We start from the raw sequence: 18,111 nt of genomic DNA on the forward strand, positions 1-18,111 counted from the left end.
GTATTTGCGTGGAGTATAATAAGGTAGTGGTTAAGAGCACGGGATATGGGATCAGTCAGATGAGTTTATTTATTTATTAAAAAAAAAATTTTTTTGAGACTGAGGTTTGTGCGTCACCCAGGCTGGAGTGCAGTGGTGTGATCCGGGCTCACTGCAATCTCCACCTCCCTTGTTCAAACAATTCTCCTGCTTCGGCCTCCCGAGTAGCTGGGGAATACAAGCATGTGCCACCACCTCTGGCTAATTTTTTTTATTTTTAGTAGAGCTGGGCTTTCACCAAGTTGGCCAGGCTGGTCTCGAACTCCTGACCTCAGGTGATCCACCTCCCTCAGCCTCCCAAAGTGCTGGGATTACAGGTGTGAGCCACTGAGCCCAGCCTACATTGACTTTAGTTTAGCAGATTAACTAGCCTTCAGCCATGGGATGGGGTAGGATATGGGGAAGAAAGGGATGAACACATGGTAAGATGAACACATAGTGAGGGCTGGTTGACTGGGGGAGACTGGGGTAGAGAATCAGGGAGTCAGGTTTGACAACGGGCATCTAGAACGGGTATCCTGTGGCGAAGAATTCTGGCGGGGCTACAGAGGACCTCTTCATTTTACCTAGGGCTAGTCTTAGCAGTGCTTCATTTTTCCAAGAGCCTTCAGTATACACATCAATACAAATAATTTTAATTATTCTGATAAAAGGTAAACAGAAAAGTTATGATATGCAAAGTTGAATGACAACGACTGATACTATTTGAAATAATTGACCGAATTATATTTTGGAACAATTTATAAGCAAAGCCAAAAAAACAATGATCCCTTTGTTGAACGCACAGAATAAATCCATCTTGCCCATGGCTACTGAGTCTGCCTGTGATCTCTGAGGGTCACTCAGGTTTGCACTCAGAGGACCCAACAGCCTGTAGACCCTGTGCTTGAAGGCGTGAGGGTTACCTCTGAGTTCACACTCACTAGTGTCCCTCCTTTTTTTCAGAAAGCTAGACACTGGGAAGACAAGGGGAAAATCAATCAAGACCTGAGGTATGGGGCTGTAGGCTGGGAGGAAAGTAACATTATTGAGAAGCTACCGATGTGAATACATTTCAATTAGTACTCACATTGGTTTTTTTGTTTGTTTGTTTTTTGAGACGGAGTTTCGCTCTTGTTGCCCAGGCTGAAGTGCAATGGCGCGATCTCAGCTCACCACAACCTCCGCCTCCCAGTTCAAGCAATTCTCCTGCCTCAGCCTCCCAAGTAGCTGGGATTATAGGCATGTGCCACCACACCCAGCTACGTTTGTATTTTTTTAGTAGAGACGGGGTTTCACCATTTTGGTCAGGCTGGTCTCGCTCTCTGACCTCAAGTGATTCACCCGCCTCGGCCTCCTAGACTGCTGGGATTACAAGCGTGAACCACCACGGCTGGCCTCACATAGATTTTTGAGATGATTTTATTGCCATTTTATACACAAAGAGGTCAAAACTCGATGAGGTGAATTGACATGCCAGTAAGTGAAAGAACCACTGTTTGATTGGGAGTCTTCTGCCGCCTGTTCTGGCACTCTTTTTGCTGTGACATGAGGGACACTGGCAACCCCAGTCCTTGTCGATTTCTTTCACTGTGTGCACATGACATGTATCTAAAGTGATTTAGCTTGCCAGATTGTGTACATGGAGGGAAATCTCTACTTTTCAGAAGCTCTTGGGTGGGCCAGTGGATCCCTAAGTTCTTCCCCCAGCCCTTCTTTTCTTTTTTTGCCTATGGGAAATGAAGGAAGATGGACCCCCAAGTTCTTCAGTGGGTGTGTTATACAGTGTCCCCCGCTACCCACTGGGGATATGTTCCAAGACCCCCCAGTAGATGCCTGACACCTCAGATAGTCCTGAACCCAATTGCCATCAATCAGAACATGTTTCTGTTTGTGTCTGCCTCCCATAAATTCAATGCCCTTTCCATCTTAACTAAGCACTTGTTATGCACCGAGGCTGTAACTTTTGCAGTTTGAGGTGTGACAGCAAAACTATCATGAATTTCTTTTTCCTTTGTCACAGTTTCGCAGATAGAAGATTCAGATTCTTTTTTTTTTTTTTTTTTTGAGACGGTGTCTTGCTCTGTCGCCTAGGTTGGAGTACGGTGGCGCGATCTCAGCTCACTGCAACTTCCACCTTCTGGGTTTAAGTGATTTTCCTGCCTCAGCCTCCCGAGTAGCATGGCTTACAGGCACCTGCCACCACGCCCGGCTAATTTTTGTATTTTTAGTAGAGATGGGATTTCACCATGGTGGCCAGGCTGGTCTTGAACTCCTGACCTCGAGTGATCCGCCCACCTCGGCCTCCCAAAGTATTGGGATGACAGGCGTCAGCCACTGCACCCAGCCAGAAGATTCATTCTTACTGTAGATCTCAGCAACCTCAGTTGAGAACTTTCACCTTTTCACTTAAAGGAAGGAAGCTCTTTATGGAAGCACTTTACGGCTTCTCTTTGGCGTATCTGAATTGGCAGCATCACTACTCTTGCACTTTTGCTTACATTATTAAGTGAAATAAGAGTCACTTGAACACAGGCACTGCTGTGATGTCACAACAGTCGATCTGATAACCGAGAGGGCTACTAAATGACTCACGAGCAGGGAACCTCTTCAGCGTGGAGACGCTGGACAGAGGGATCATTCACATCCTGGGGGACAGAGCAGGATGGTGAGAGACTGCATCACACTACTCAGAACAGTGTGCAATTAAAACCTAGGAATTGTTTATTTCTGGAATTTTCCATTGAGTATTTTCGGACCACAGTTGTCTGCAGGTAGTTGCAACCATGGAAAGTGAAACTGTGGATAAGGGGAAGTTACTGTATTAATGAAGTCATATATGATGTATCATTAATGCATAAACAGTAACATGTACAATAATGCATAATGAATAGTGAGTCATGAATTAATGGAGAGAATGGGATGAGCATGATAGAGGGTCTGGGGATACTTCTCTGCGTCCAGAAACCCTCATGGCAGTCTGTACCCCACTGCTCAAGAGCTGGCAAAGAACACAGAGTTGGGGCATCCAGATCCCCCCAGGGCAGTGGAAAGAAGGCCATCAAATGGCATTCATCGTGCTTCTTCCCAGGCCTCCTGGACACATTGACAGAAATGAACACAATCCTGGAAGATATTCAGAAGTCTCTGGATATGTATTTAGAGACCAAGCGACATATTTTCCCCCGCTTCTACTTCTTGTCCAATGATGACCTACTGGAGATTCTGGGCCAGTCCCGAAACCCAGAGGCTGTGCAGCCGCACCTCAAAAAATGCTTTGACAACATCAAGTTGCTGAGAATCCAGAAGGTCGGTAGAAGTGGCCACAATGAGATGGTGGGTGGGTATGAAAGGCTTTGTAAGGGACCCTGCCCTCTCAACAGGAGGGCCATGTTCATTAATGATTCTCGATTCTCAGGGGATAGAATTTCTTCCAATTGGTAATATTGAGAGGAGGGGAGAGGAGCAGTAATTACCCTCAAAAGGCCCCAGTACTTCTAGGCGGAGTGTGGGCCGGCCGGGCTCTGAGTAGCTTCTGTTTTCTGCAGGTTGGAGGGTCCAGCAGCAAATGGGAAGCTGTGGGAATGTTCTCGGGCGACGGCGAGTACATTGATTTCCTCCACTCAGTACTTTTAGAAGGGCCTGTGGAGGTGAGTTGTGGTGAGGGTCTGAGGACCTAGCTGATTCTTCTTCCTACAGACAGTTCACCTGGGCCGGGCACAGTGGCTCACACCTGTAATCCCAGCACTCTGGGAGGCCGAGGCGGGCGGATCCTCTGAGGTCGGGAGTTCCAGACCAGCCTGACCAACATGGAGAAACCCCGTCTCTACTAAAAGTACAAAATTAGCCGGGAGTCGTGGCGCATGCCTGTAATCCCAGCTATTCAGGAGGCTGAGGCAGGAGAATCGCTTGAACCTGGGAGGCGGAGGTTGCGTTGAGCTGAGATCGTGCCATTGCACTCCAGCCTGGGCAATCAGAGTGAAACTCCATCTCAAAAAAAAAAAAAAAGAAAAAGAAAAAGAAAAAAAGGAAAGTTCACCTGGCTCCATGAGGAGAGAAGATCTCTGTAAATGGCCGATAGTCACTCTTTCCCCTCCCACCTGCCATTCCTGACAATGATCATCTCTGCTCTGAACTGAAATTTCCTTCTGAAAGTCAGACCATCTGCCTCAGAGCCTCCATTTCTCTCAGGGACCCAAGCCAGCCGTTGCCCGTTCTTGCTTTTCTCTGGGTACAAAGCCCTGGAGTGCCGCTTCCTAAGTGCCTTCCCTGTGGAGGACCTTGGCCGTGCCCCTGAGGCTGAGCTACCCTATTCTCCCACCTCCCCCCAGTCCTGGCTTGGCGATGTGGAACGGACCATGAGGGTGACCCTGCGGGACCTTCTCCGGAACTGCCGCCTGGCCCTCAAGAAGTTCCTCAACAAGAGGGACAAATGGGTGAAGGAGTGGGCTGGCCAGGTGAGTTGGGGTCAACAGAAATGAGGGAACAAGGGGCCAGGCACGGTGGCTCACACCTGTAATCCCAGGACTTTGGAAGGCCGAGGTGGGCAGATCACTTGAGGTCAGGAGTTCAAGACCAGCCTGGCCAACATGGTGAAACTCTCTCTCTACTAAAAATACAAAAAATTATCTGGTGTGGTGGTGTGCACCTGTAGTCCCAGTTTCTCAGGAGGCTGAGGCAGGAAAATAGCTTGAACCCAGGAGGCGAAGGTTGCAATGAGCCAAGACCGTGCCACTGCACTCCAACCTGGGTGACAAAGTAAGACTCCATCTAAAAAAATTTTTAAAAAAATTAAAAAAAAAAAGAAAGAAAAAAAAAGAAAGAAATGAAGAAATGAGGGAACAAGAAGATGGAGTTAAAAAGATGGAGTTAAAAGGAGGTGGCCAGTGGAAAGACAGAATCTTGAGTCTCACACAATGTGGTTTCTTACCCCCCTTTCTGGGCTGTGGCTCTGGTACACTCCAAGCTGGACCCTTAGCTCCTGACCTGAGGCCCATGTCCCATCCTTCAGAGCAGATTGGGTGCAGTTGGGAGAGGCACACGGTTCTTGAAATAGCTGGGACTTGGGTGCTGGGCTGTGTGGGTGGCCAAGGACAGGGCTTTGGGACATGGCTTCTGCACATCCTCAGATGGTGATCACTGCCAGTCAGATCCAGTGGACGGCTGATGTCACCAAGTGCCTGCTGACTGCGAAGGAGCGGGGAGACAAGAAAATCCTCAAGGTCATGAAGAAGAAGCAGGTGGGAGGCTGAGCGCAGTGGCTGATGCTTGTAATCCCAGCACTTTGGGAGGCAGAGGTGGGAGGAGCCCACTTGCTTTAGCCCAGGAGTTCGAGACCAGCCTGGGCAATATGGTGAAACCCCTTCTCTACCAAAAAATACAAAAATTAGCTGGTGGCACACACAGGCGGTTGAGGCTACAGTGAGCGGAGATCGTACCACTGCACTCCAGCCTGGGCAACAGAGCAAGACTCTTGTCTCAAAAAAAAAAGGCTGGGCACGGTGGCTCACGCCTGTAATCCCAGCACTTTGGGAGGCCGAGGCAGGCGGATCACGAGATCAGGAGATTGAGACCATCCTGGCTAACACGGTGAAACCCCGTCTCTATTAAAAATACAAAAAATTAGCCAGGCATGGTGGCGGGCGCCTGTAGTCCCAGCTACTCGGGAGGCTGAGGCAGGAGAATGGCGTGAACCCGGGAGTCGGAGGTTGCAGTGAGCCGAGATCATGCCGCTGCACTCCAGCCTGGGCGACAGAGTGAGACTCTGTCTCAAAAAAAAAGGAAAGAAAAGAAAAGAAAAGAAAAAAGCAGGTGGGTGCTCTGCAAGTATGGGTTAGGTCTGGGGCTAGAATTGCAGGGAGGAAGCAGTGAGAATTAGAGGTGAGCTGGTGGAAAAGGGCCAGAGCGAAGGTGCTTTATGATGGAAGTCCAGTGGGGGCAGTCCGCGGTGGAGCAGAATTACCAGGAGTTACAGCAGGTGGGGTCAGCACCGGGTTGGAAGTGGTGCTGGGTGGGGGTGAGGGGTGATTGGGCTTTGGCGACATTGCTCTGTCTGCTCTCTTCCCTGCTGCCTCATGCCACAGGTGTCAATCCTGAATAAGTATTCAGAAGCTATCAGGGGGAACTTGACCAAGATCATGCGGCTTAAAATTGTGGCTCTGGTGACGATAGAAATTCATGCCCGAGATGTATTGGAGAAGCTTTACAAGAGTGGCCTCATGGATGTCAATTCATTTGACTGGCTCAGCCAACTTCGGTTCTACTGGGAGAAGGTGCCAGATGGGCCAACTCCCCACTCTCTTACCGTAAAATGGATCCTAATGCTTTTATTGCATCCATGTTCTGTAAATGCAAGGATATCCTAAGCCAACCCTTAGTCCTGTCCCAGTACCCTAATCCGGTTCTTCCTCCCATCTCCTCCCCACAATCAGGAGTGGCAAGCAGTTGTCCCAGTCAGGGCTCACTATGAATGTCACTTGAACAGGACTCAGAAACACTCCAGGCAGCTGCTGCGTTGGGTTGGGGTGGACATGCAATATGAAACCCATTTTCCATCTTGCCCATAAACCACTCCCCTTTTCAACTCTAAAAGGGAACCCCCGCTCCCTGGCAACTCTGAGCCCCACTCTCAGTCATTGTCCCAGCTCTAACTCTCCTTCCAAACCCACCTCTCTCTTTTTCTGCCCTGTTTTCCCCAGGATCTTGATGACTGTATGATCCGCCAGACCAACACGCAATTTCAGTATAGTTATGAGTACTTGGGTAACTCGGGCCGGCTTGTCATCACCCCCCTGACGGACAGGTCTGCTGTGTGGGATGAATGAGGTGGCTGGGGTGGGGGCGGCAGAAGCTGAGAGGCGTCCGGGAGTCTGACTCCGCTTCTGTCCTCAATTCTCAGATGTTACATGACACTGACCACGGCATTGCACCTGCACCGAGGGGGCTCCCCAAAAGGCCCCGCAGGCACGGGCAAGACCGAGACCGTCAAGGACCTGGGCAAGGCCCTGGGCATATATGTCATTGTGGTCAACTGCTCTGAGGGCCTGGACTACAAGTCCATGGGCCGAATGTACTCAGGTCTGGCTCAGGTCAGTATCCAGCCACCCTGTGCCAGAAGCCCCTTAAATACCTTTTCGTTCCAGAAAATAAACTGAAACCCAAATCTGGTTCAGTGCTTTGTAACTTCATGACATTGCATCATGGGTAATTCTTTTTTTTTTTTGGAGTGTAGTGGTGTGATCTCGGCTCACTGCAACCTTCGCCTCCCGGGTTCAAGCAATTCTCCTGCCTCAGCCTCCTGAGTAGCTGGGATTACAGGCGAATGCCACCAAACCTGGCTAATTTTTGTATTTTTAGTGGAGACGGGGTTTCACCATGTTGGCCAGGCTGGTCTCAGACTCCTGACCTCAGGCGATCCACCTGTCTCAACCTCCCAAAGTGCTGGGATTACAGGCGTGAGCCACCGTGCCCGGCCACAACTAGGAAAGTCCCTTCCCCTTCCTGAGCTTCACGTAGCTTATTTGCAAAAATCAGAAGATTATAAAGGATTAAAGGATTAAAGAAAATAATGCGTGTTAACTGGAGCAGAATAGACAGTGCACACAAGTTCCCTACCCCAGTCTCTTTCCAACCCACACCTTTTCTAGCATCACCCCAGATTGGCCCTATCTGATGGAAAGTTCTGGCCAGAAGCTACAACAGTGTACTCTAGTGCCCTTCTCCCTGCACTCTATTCTGGAGGCCGCCTCACCTAGTGAAACATTTTAAGGAAGGGTGTGTTAATCATGCTTTCTAGCCTTTGGGGCACCTCTCTTGCTCCCAGTGACTATGCCTTGCACCCCACAGACTGGAGCCTGGGGTTGCTTTGATGAGTTTAACCGCATCAACATCGAGGTGCTGTCAGTGGTGGCCCAGCAGATCCTGTCCATCCTATCTGCCCTGGCTGCCGGCCTCACCCGTTTCTATTTTGACGGCTTTGAAATAAATCTGGTGTGGTCCTGTGGGATCTTCATTACCATGAATCCTGGTAGGTGGCAGGGAGTGGATGGGGTTTCTGGGGTGGGAAGAACTGGGTATTCAGGGGAAATAACTGCATCCTCCTCTTCCCCCTTCCATGCGAACGTATATAGCAAAATGAAGTCTGGTTAAAAATAGCAAAGCGGAGAGAAGGATAAACACATAACTTTCTGGGAGAAGGGGAAGCAATCTTACTGTTATCCCTAAAGGGATTAATAACCATTTTTTTTTTTTTTTTTTTTTGAGACGGAGTCTTGCTCTTTCACCCAGGCTGGAGCTGGAGTGCAGTGGCATGATCTCGGCTCACTGCAAGCTCTGCCTCCCAGGTTCACACCATTCTCCTGCCGTAGCCTCCCGGGTAGCTGGGACTACAGGCACCTGCCACTGTGCCCGGCTAAATTTTTGTGTATTTTTTTTTTTTTTTTTTAGTAGAGACAGGGTTTCACCATGTTAACCAGGATGGTCTCGATCTCCTGACCTCATGATCCGCCCACCTCAGCCTCCCAAAGTGCTGGGATTACAGGCGTGAGCCACCGCGTCCAGCCAGACCTCATCTTTCAGGATACTTAGCTATCTTCTCCCATTAGGCTAGCTCCCAGAGTTCTGGTCTCTCTGCCATCTCTTTTGCAGCAGGCCCTAGGGTCTCTCATTACTGTTCCCTAGAAACAACTCTGGGGGAAGGGCCTAGGACAGCACAGGGATAGGAAAGGGTTTAGGAACCAAATAAGAGGAAAAGCTGTGATTTCTATTAGGACTGATGTGACCCTACACAGAACCTGGAGAGATGGGAAATTGACAGCTCTGTGATTTGAGTTTGAAATAAGACCACGCAGAAAGTAAGGAAAGGACCACAGAGAAGAGAGAAGACCAAAGTGGACTGGGAAGGGCTGGGGCTGAGATGAGAAAGGATGTGATCTTGGAGTTAGGGAGAAAGTTAGGGATGGAGTTAAGGTGGAAGAAAATGAGATTGATTGGAAAGTGGGTTTGGAGAAGCAAATCAAGATAAGGAAATATATGATTCCAAGTAAGCGGCATTGTTTTCCAGGCTATGCTGGCCGCACAGAGCTTCCTGAAAATCTGAAATCCATGTTCCGCCCAATTGCCATGGTGGTGCCTGACTCCACCCTCATTGCAGAAATCATTCTCTTTGGAGAGGGCTTTGGCAACTGCAAGGTACTCCAATAACCCCTTTTCTCCAGTGATTTTAATTCCCTTTCATAATTATTCCCTGGACAGAGGAGCTCCCCAAGGGCCTCACTATCAGCTTATCCTCTAAGGAACTTAGACTATTGTCCATAGGATGTAGGGGGAGAAAACTTCAGAGGAGGAAGTTTCTCCTCTGTGATATCACTGATTAACGATGGTGTGATTCACACGATTTCATCAGAAGAGTCCGTAGAGTACCTCCTAGCTGCTTCATGTCCTGGGACCTGGCTTCCTGTCTCTGACTGTCCCGAGATGAAGCAGAGGGATTTGTGGAGAGATGGACCGTTTCTTCCTCTGTTGGTTCCCCAGATTCTGGCCAAGAAGGTGTACACACTCTACTCACTGGCTGTGCAGCAGCTCTCCCGACAGGACCACTATGACTTTGGCCTGCGTGCCCTCACCTCCCTTCTGCGCTATGCTGGCAAGAAGCGCCGCCTACAGCCGGATCTGACTGATGAAGAGGTAGAGCAAGGACACAGCCTTTGGACCTGACTTCCACTGTCACTGGCCCTATGTCACTTCCCTCAAGTCTTTCAGACCCTTTCTTTCCCCAGATTGGGATTCCCACCTTCCCACCTGGTCCCATTCCCGTGTTGCCCGCTGCTTTGCTAATGGCTAACTGGTGTCTCCATTGTTCTTGGCAGCTGCCCTGAAGCCCTTTGGAGGTGAAGGGTCTAGGCCCTGGCTCCTCAAACCTGAGTCTCTGTCTTTTCCCATTCAGGTTCTGCTGCTCTCAATGAGAGATATGAACATCGCCAAGCTCACTTCAGTTGATGCACCCCTGTTCAATGCCATCGTGCAAGATCTGTTTCCCAACATTGAGCTGCCTGTCTTTGACTATGGCAAGGTATTTGTTCCTTAATACTCTCCCTGATCGGGTGCTGTGGCTCGTGCTTGTAATCCCAGCACTTTGGGAGGCTGAGGTGGGCAGATTGCTTGAGTCCAGGAGTTTGAGACCAGCCTGGGCAACATGGTGAAACCCCGTATCTACAAAATATACACAAATTAGCCAGGCACGGTGGTGCGCATGCTTGCAGTTCCAGCTAGTCGGGAGGCTGAGGTAAGAGGATTGCTTGAGCCCAGGAGGTTGAGGCTATAATGAGCTGAGACTGTGCCTCAGCACTCCAGCCTGAGTGACAGAGCAAGACCCTGTCTCAAAAAAACAAAACAGAAACAAAAAAAAGCGCACTCTCCTGACCACATATGTGAATAGGCATCTGGGAACAGAAAACTTGGCTTCCGGGCCTTGTTCTGCCATCTGCTAGCTATGACTCTGAGCAAGTCAGCTGACCTCTCTTTGGACTTCCTTATCTATATAGCAATAGACTATTCAAACATTCTGCTCTCTGATCACGACTCCCTCTCCCGCTGACCTGCTCAAATGTACCTGCTCAAGTGCATCCTCGCAACAACGCTCTGACTTCATCGAAACCTCTAGTCCGTTGCCTTTGCAGTTCCTCTGTGCCCATCAGTCCTCCATGCCTCTACTTCTCACCTCAACAGGGAGTTTTGAGGAGAGGTTGCTAGAAGCCACTTGGTGTCAGAGAGCAGCGGAATGGAAGAAGGAGTTTTAGAAAGCATAAGAACTTTCTTATCTGGCAGTGTGGTAGTCTAGATACCCTGAATGATCCTTTCAATAGAAACTACTAAAATGATGGATAAAAATGTAATAATGACATCCTTTTTAATGCATTGCTAAGCTGGCAAGAAAGAACGAATTCCAGGAGTTAAGGAGGGTGGGGAGTAAAAGCAGGAACCCTGGGAGACAGGTGAGTACAAAAGCTGGCCTTCTCCCTGAAAACTGTTGTTGATCTCCAGGCAGTGGGAATAGGAGATGAAACAGCCCAAGTCTGAAGATAGAACAGAAAACACAGTGCTGCGTAAACCCCAGTCCACAAGGGGCAACAGCCCCAGTAGATGCAAAAAAGAGAAGACTGCGATTTAGAAGGGTATATACAGGAAAGAAACTTGCTTGTTTTGATCTCTGATGATGGAAGAAAAAGACCAAATTTCCTTTGAGATTTCCTAACCACACACCAGCTCTCACATGGTTTCCAGTCATCGTTTCTCCTACTGTGTAATCAGAAAAGAAATCTCAAGCTTAGATTTTAATATTAAGTAGTTCTAGGTTGTTAGTGCCCCCAGGTGACAGGAAGAAGCAAAAGCAAATTATTTCTGGAGGAATGAAATTTCAACTCACACTTCAAAGAATTGCCACAGGTAAAAGTCCAAGAAAATGAGCAACTCATGGTCAAAAATCACAAAACACACAAGGAAACAAGAAACCATGAATGGGAGCCAGAACAACAACAGACAGTGGAATCAGATCCATAAAAACACTTCAGATATTGAAACTGATAGGGGCGAGTGCGGTACTTCACGCCTTTCATCTCAACACTTTGGAGGCTGAGACAAGAGGATCACTTTAGGCCAGGAGTTCAAGACCAGCCTGGGCAACATAGCAAGACCTTCATCTCTTAAAAAAAAAAAAAAAAAAAGCCAGGCATGGTGGTGTGCTCCTTAGTCACAATTACTCCTTTCTCCAAAAGCTACTAGAAAATGTGCTCTACTTAAATACAGGAGCTGTGAAAGGGATGACGAGGAACAAAAGATTCAGTGCAAGGGGGAGGCTGCAGTAATCCTTGGGATGTTGGTGAATGGAGGTCACGGGATGACGGTGGTGCACTGGGCAAAGAGAGAAGCCAATCCAGATTGGAGCAAACCTGAAGGCTTCAGGAGGACTTTTTTTTTTTTTGAGCTGGAGTTTCATTCTTGTTGCTCAGGCTGGAGTGCAACAGCACAATCTCGGCTCACTGCAACCTCCACGCTCTGGGTTCAAGCGATTCTCCTGCCTCAGGAGTAGCTGGGATTACAGGCATACGCCACCACACCTGGCTAATTTTGTATTTTTGGTAGAGACGGGGTTTCTCCATGTTGGTCAGACTAGTCTCGAACTCCCGACCTCAGGTGATATGCTTGCCTCAGCCTTCCAAAGTGCTGGGATTACAGGCATGAGCCACCGTACCAGGCCAGGAGGACTTTTTAAAGAAGAAATTGATACCTGATGTGAAAATTGTTTGAAAGATTTAGTCAACTGGTAGAGTTTGGAATTGAGTTAGAGATAAGCACATTAAAAACTAAGCAAATATGGGAGCAAAAAAAAAAAAAAGAAAGAAAAAGGAAAAGAAAAAAAAAACACCTAAGCAAACAGGCCAGACATGGTGGCTCACACCTGTGATCCTAGCACTTTGGGACGTGGTGTAGGCGGGTGGATCACTTGAGGTCAGGAGTTTGAGACCAGCCTGGGCAACATGGTGAAACCCCATCTCTACAAAAAATACAAAAATGAGCCAGGTGTAATGGCTCGTGCCTGTAGTCTCAGCTGAGGCGGGAGGATTGTTTGAGCCCAGGAGTTGGAGGCTGCAGTGGTTGAGATCGTGCCACTGCACTCCAGCCTGGGTGACAGAGTGAGATCCTGTCTCCAAAAAAAAAAAAAAAAAAAAAAAAACCTAAGCAAACAAAATCACAAAAATTATTAGATCCTAGGGAAAACAAAAAAGTTGCCCAGGCTGGGCGTGGTGGCTCAAGCCTGTGATCCCAGCACTTTGGGAGGCCGAGACGGGCGGATCACGAGGTCAGGAGTTCGAGACCATCCTGGCTAACACAGTGAAACCCCGTCTCTACTAAAAAAATACAAAAAAAAACTAACCGGGTGAGGTGGCTGGCGCCTGTAGTCCCAGCTACTCGGGAGGCTGAGGCAGGAGAATGGTGTAAACCCAGGGGGCGGAGCTTGCAGTGAGCTGAGATCCGGCCACTGCACTCCAGCCCGGGTGACAGAGCGAGACTCCGTCTCAAAAAAAAAAAAAAAAAAAAGTTGCCCAAGAAAGGAAAAGTAATCATACATTGTTATACTGATACTTCATAGTGTTTACAAGAGACCCACCTAAAGCTTAATGACAAAGGGCTGAAAGTCAAAGAATAGAAAAAGATGTTTTTTCTATTATATGATTAGCATCAGTAAATAATTAGTATTAGTAAATACTAACCAAAGAAAGCTAGGGTAGCAATATGGGACAACAGATTTTGAGCTAAAAAGCACTGCTAGAAATAGAGGGCCATTTCATAATAATAAAGGGTTCAACTCATCAGAAAGGTATAACAATTCTAAATTTTGGTGCACCTAATAATACAGCCTCAAAATAAGTAGAGCAAATTTTACACAATTACAAGGAGAAATGGACAAATCTATCATAGTGGAGAGCTTGATATCTCTTAATTGATAAATCAAACAGACTAAAAATTAGGATGTAGAAGATTTGAAGAACACAATCAACAATCATTATTTAATAGATATCTATACAAACTGGTCTCAATAATTGGAGAATCAGCCAGGCATGTGGCTCATGTCTGTAGTCCCAGGACTTTGGGAGGCCAAGGTGGGAGGATTACCTGAGGTCACGACTTCGAGGCTGCAGTGAGCCATGACTGTACCGCTGCACTCCAGCCTGGCTGACAGAGTGAGAACTCAATAAAATAAAATAAAATAAAATAAAATAATTGAAGCATAACCATATTTTTCAAGCACACATAGAAAATTGTTGAACCATATAGGAAAAGGAAAATTGATGACTATGTAAAGGCCATAAATTTGCCTCAAAAATGTCAAAGGAAGATATTCATACCACATTTTCTGATCACAATGATAACTCTACAGGCAAAGTAGACTTTATGGCAAGAAGCAATAGTAAAGGTAAAGGGTGACATTTCATAATGATAAAAGGATCAATGCACAGAAAGTTATAACAGTTCTAAATCTGTATGCACTAAATAATATAGCTACAAAATCCATAAAAGAAAATGGACAGAACCATAGGAGAAACACATAAATCCACAGCCCTGGTGGGAGATCTTGACTTACTTCTTTCAGAAACTGATAATGCAAACAGACCAAAAAATCCATAAAGAGGTGCATTTGAATGCTTTTAACAGACAGCGACAAAATAGAATTAGTAAAAGCCCAAAAGTTTGGAAATTTGGCAATACAATTCTAAATAACTAATTTAGATCAAAGAAGAAATTACAGGATTTTTTTTTTTTTTTTTTGAGATGGAGTTTTGCTCTGTTGCCCAGGCTGGAGTACAATGGCAAGATATCGGCTCACTGCAACCTCCGCCTCCCAGGTTCAAGCGATTCTCATGCCTCAGCCTCCTGAGTAGCTGGGACTACAGGCGCCTGCCACCACGCCCGGCTAATTTTTTTGTATTTTTAATAGAGATGGGGTTTCGTCATGTTGGCCAGGCTGGTCTTGAACTCCTGACCTCAGGTGATCTGCCCGCCTCAGCCTCCCAAAGTGTTGGGATTACAGTCCTGAGCCACCGCACCTGGCTGAGAATATTTTTTAACTGAATAAATAGAAAATGTGACATTAAACTTCTTTAGGACACTAAACACATGTGCACACAGAAAACATACTAATAAAACTTCTCAGATGGTGGAAGGAAGTGAAATTGGTGAGGCCTGTTAGTGCAAGTAAACGATCTTGCATCTGTTTGAAATTATTTGGCTACATGAGCTGTGTGTTTTAAAATGGCACACTATTCTGGGGCCGATCTGCTAGGTCATGGTTCTTCAAGCATTACTTTTTTTTTTTTTCCCGAGACGGAGTCTTGCTCTGTCGCCCAGGCTGGAGTGCAGTGGCACGGTCTCAGCTCACTGCAAGCTCCGCCTCCCAGGTTCACGCCATTCTCCTGCCTCAGCCTCCCGAGTAGCTGGGACTACAGGCGCCGCCACCACGCCAGGTTAATTTTTGTATTTTTAGTGGAGACGGGGTTTCACCGTGTTAGCCAGGATGGTCTTGATCTCCTGACCTCGTGATCCCCCCGCCTCGGCCTTCCACAGTGCTGGGATTACAGGCGTGAGCCACCGCGCCTGGCCCAAGCATCACTTTTTAACTTAGGTAATAATGTCTTTAACATTAATTGGGCTCTTCCACCAAACTGTGAGCTCTGCAATAGGACAAACTCTATTTTGTCCCAAGCCGTATCCCTGGCAACCGGCAAGCACAGTGCTTGGCATACATTGTAGAGGCTTAATAAATATTTGCTGAATAATAAAAAGTGTGTAGAGCTACATGTAAGACATTGTGCCAATGAGGAAACTGAGGCGTGGAGAAGTAACTTACCCAGGATCACATAGCTGAGAGCTGGGGAACCAGCCTGGCCGACTCCAGAGCCCAGTCTTTCAACTCTGCAATGGGCCAGCTTCCCAGTGAGCAAACAGAGCCAGAGTGCAGAGGGCCCTGGGGCCATTTTTAACAGTTTTGAACATATTCTCCCTGGCATTGGGGAGATTTTGAAAGCCTTTTAAAGGCCTCATCCTTTTGCTTCTGCTTGTTGTGTTTTCCCTTCCCTCAGCTGCGGGAGACCGTTGAGCAGGAGATTCGAGACATGGGCCTGCAAAGCACGCCGTTCACCCTCACCAAGGTTTTCCAGTTGTATGAAACCAAGAACTCCCGCCACTCCACCATGATTGTGGGCTGCACGGGCAGTGGCAAGACGGCTTCATGGCGCATCCTGCAGGCCTCCCTGTCCTCTCTGTGCCGCGCTGGAGACCCTAACTTCAACCTTGTTAGAGTACGGGGCTGGGACAGTGGAGTCAGTGGCAGAGACTTGAGTAGTAAAAAGACAGTGGAGGGTGGGGGCCAGGGAGAACCTTGCAAGGCCAGGAGGGCTGTACCTGGGTCCACAGAGGCCTGGAGCGATGAGAGAAGGGGCAAATGCACGTACCTAAGAGCGGTCTGGAAATAAAGGGGGGTTTTTGTCTATCAGCTAAAACCCCTTCCGGTGTCACTTTCAGGAGTTCCCTTTGAACCCCAAGGCATTGTCTCTAGGGGAACTGTACGGGGAATATGACCTCAGCAGCAATGAATGGACAGATGGCATCTTGTCCAGTGTCATGCGGACGGCATGTGCAGGTATCCAAAGGATCGTGGGGTGTGGAGAGCAGACGCCTGAGTCTCCTAAGGAGGCGGGGAGTCTGGGGATAGGAAATTCCAAGTTGGGAGAGAAATGCCTGGAGAATGCTGAAGTACAAGGACATGTAGGCTTGCGTCTCCGAGGAGCGTGAGCGGAGGGCTCAAGGTAAGCGGCTCCCTGGTTTCCTCATCACCCACCATCTACTCAGATGAGAAACCCGATGAGAAGTGGATCCTGTTCGACGGCCCCGTGGACACGCTGTGGATCGAGAGCATGAACTCTGTCATGGATGATAACAAGGTGTTGACCCTCATCAACGGCGAGCGCATCGCGATGCCCGAGCAGGTCAGGGATGTGGCTGACTCCCGAGGGACTGCAGAGGCAGGCACCGGAGGGCATGGGCCGGGGCTGGGGAGGACAGCCAGGAATCTCAGAGCAGGGCAGGTTCTGCGGGAGAGAGCTGAAAGGAGGATGCCTGGATTCAGGGAAACCTGCAGCTGAAGAAAAAATGCTTTGCCTACCATGGCTGTTGAGAACAATGATAAGAAAAACACTCTGTATTGTAAGCACTGTGTAGGCTCGGGCGGCCCTCCTCAGCTCGTTCCCACGGACTCATGAGGCAGGACCCTCATTTGTGCACCCAGGGGTATGAATTCATGGACTGGCAAGCACACCTTTTCCACCCACTCCAACAATGCGAGCAAGAGAGTGATTTTTCATAAGGACAACCTTGAATAAGCTCTAGTTTCTTTTAAAGCAAACTGGACTGGGCCAGGTGGCTCACGCCTGTAATCCAAGCACTTTGGGAGGGAGGTCAAGGTGGGCAGATCACTTGAGGTCAGGAGTTTAAGACCAGCCTGGCCAACAGGGTGAAACCCCATCTCTACTAAAAAATACCAAAGTTAGCCGGGTGTGGTGTTGTGCACCTTTAGTCCCAGGTACTCTGGAGACTGAGGTGGGAGGATTGCTTGAACCTGAGAGGCAGAGGTTGCGGTGAGCCAAGATCATGCCATTGCACTCCAGCTTGGGTGACAGAGCAAGACTCTGTCTCAAAAAAACAAAAACAAAAACAAATCGTTTGTGAACTTGTAGCATCCGAGTTCTGGGTGTTTTATTATTCCTGAAGGTGGGGGATGCACAGAGAGATGAAGTTCTGACAAGTGTATATCCTTAGGTGTCTCTTCTGTTCGAAGTGGAGAACCTGGCAGTGGCCTCTCCAGCCACCGTATCCCGCTGCGGGATGGTCTACACTGACTACGCTGACCTGGGCTGGAAGCCCTATGTTCAGTCGTGGCTGGAGAAGAGGCCAAAGGTATGAAGGGAACCGAGGAGAGGGAAAGTAACCAGGGTGGCTCCAGGACACAAGGGTGAATGGAGACTCCCTTCTTATTCAACTCCAGGCTGAGGTGGAGCCCCTTCAACGCATGTTCGAAAAGTTCATCAACAAGATGCTGGCCTTTAAGAAGGACAACTGCAAGGAGCTGGTGCCCCTGCCCGAGTACAGTGGTATCATCTCCCTCTGCAAGCTGTACTCGGCCCTGGCCACGCCAGAGAATGGGGTAAGGGGAGGACACAGACCACGGGCAGGGGTAGGGAGGGCTCACAGTCTCACCAGGACAACTTCTGGGGAACGGTGTGTTTGAGACAGGTTGAACTCCAGGCTAGAGTGGAGCAGAGACTCCAAGGGGAGGCCTCAACGACCACGGAGGCAGTGAGGGGTGTGTGTGTGCACGTGTGTGTCTGCGTGTGTGTGTGCATGTGTGTGTCTGCGTGTGTGTCTGCGTGTGTGTGTGTGCACGTGTGTGTTGAGCTGAAAGGTCCGACTAGGGGTTCTGAGTTGAATATGTACACAGTGGGGTCTGGCTGTAATTTCCCACCCATGCTTTGGGAGCTGAAA

At 48.4% G+C, this 18,111-nt stretch overlaps 1 protein-coding gene across 1 annotated transcript in view; it reads left to right on the forward strand.

The window, feature by feature from the left end:
- The window catches only part of DNAH2 (dynein axonemal heavy chain 2), a 133,364-nt gene that overhangs the window by 61,793 nt on the left and 53,460 nt on the right, over positions 1–18,111 (forward strand). Inside the window, exons 27-42 of the mRNA XM_031934294.1 lie at positions 3,110–3,327; positions 3,567–3,668; positions 4,350–4,475; positions 5,148–5,258; positions 6,102–6,290; positions 6,717–6,820; positions 6,917–7,106; positions 7,864–8,044; positions 9,080–9,207; positions 9,550–9,702; positions 9,962–10,087; positions 15,654–15,872; positions 16,096–16,213; positions 16,423–16,559; positions 17,389–17,526; positions 17,615–17,773. Coding sequence (XP_031790154.1) covers positions 3,110–3,327; positions 3,567–3,668; positions 4,350–4,475; positions 5,148–5,258; positions 6,102–6,290; positions 6,717–6,820; positions 6,917–7,106; positions 7,864–8,044; positions 9,080–9,207; positions 9,550–9,702; positions 9,962–10,087; positions 15,654–15,872; positions 16,096–16,213; positions 16,423–16,559; positions 17,389–17,526; positions 17,615–17,773 — 2,399 coding nt within the window. The remainder of the gene's footprint in view (positions 1–3,109; positions 3,328–3,566; positions 3,669–4,349; positions 4,476–5,147; positions 5,259–6,101; positions 6,291–6,716; positions 6,821–6,916; positions 7,107–7,863; positions 8,045–9,079; positions 9,208–9,549; positions 9,703–9,961; positions 10,088–15,653; positions 15,873–16,095; positions 16,214–16,422; positions 16,560–17,388; positions 17,527–17,614; positions 17,774–18,111) is intronic.

The sequence above is a fragment of the Piliocolobus tephrosceles genome, chromosome 16 (genome assembly GCF_002776525.5).
Source record: "Piliocolobus tephrosceles isolate RC106 chromosome 16, ASM277652v3, whole genome shotgun sequence".
NCBI classification, from domain to species: Eukaryota; Metazoa; Chordata; class Mammalia; order Primates; family Cercopithecidae; genus Piliocolobus; species Piliocolobus tephrosceles.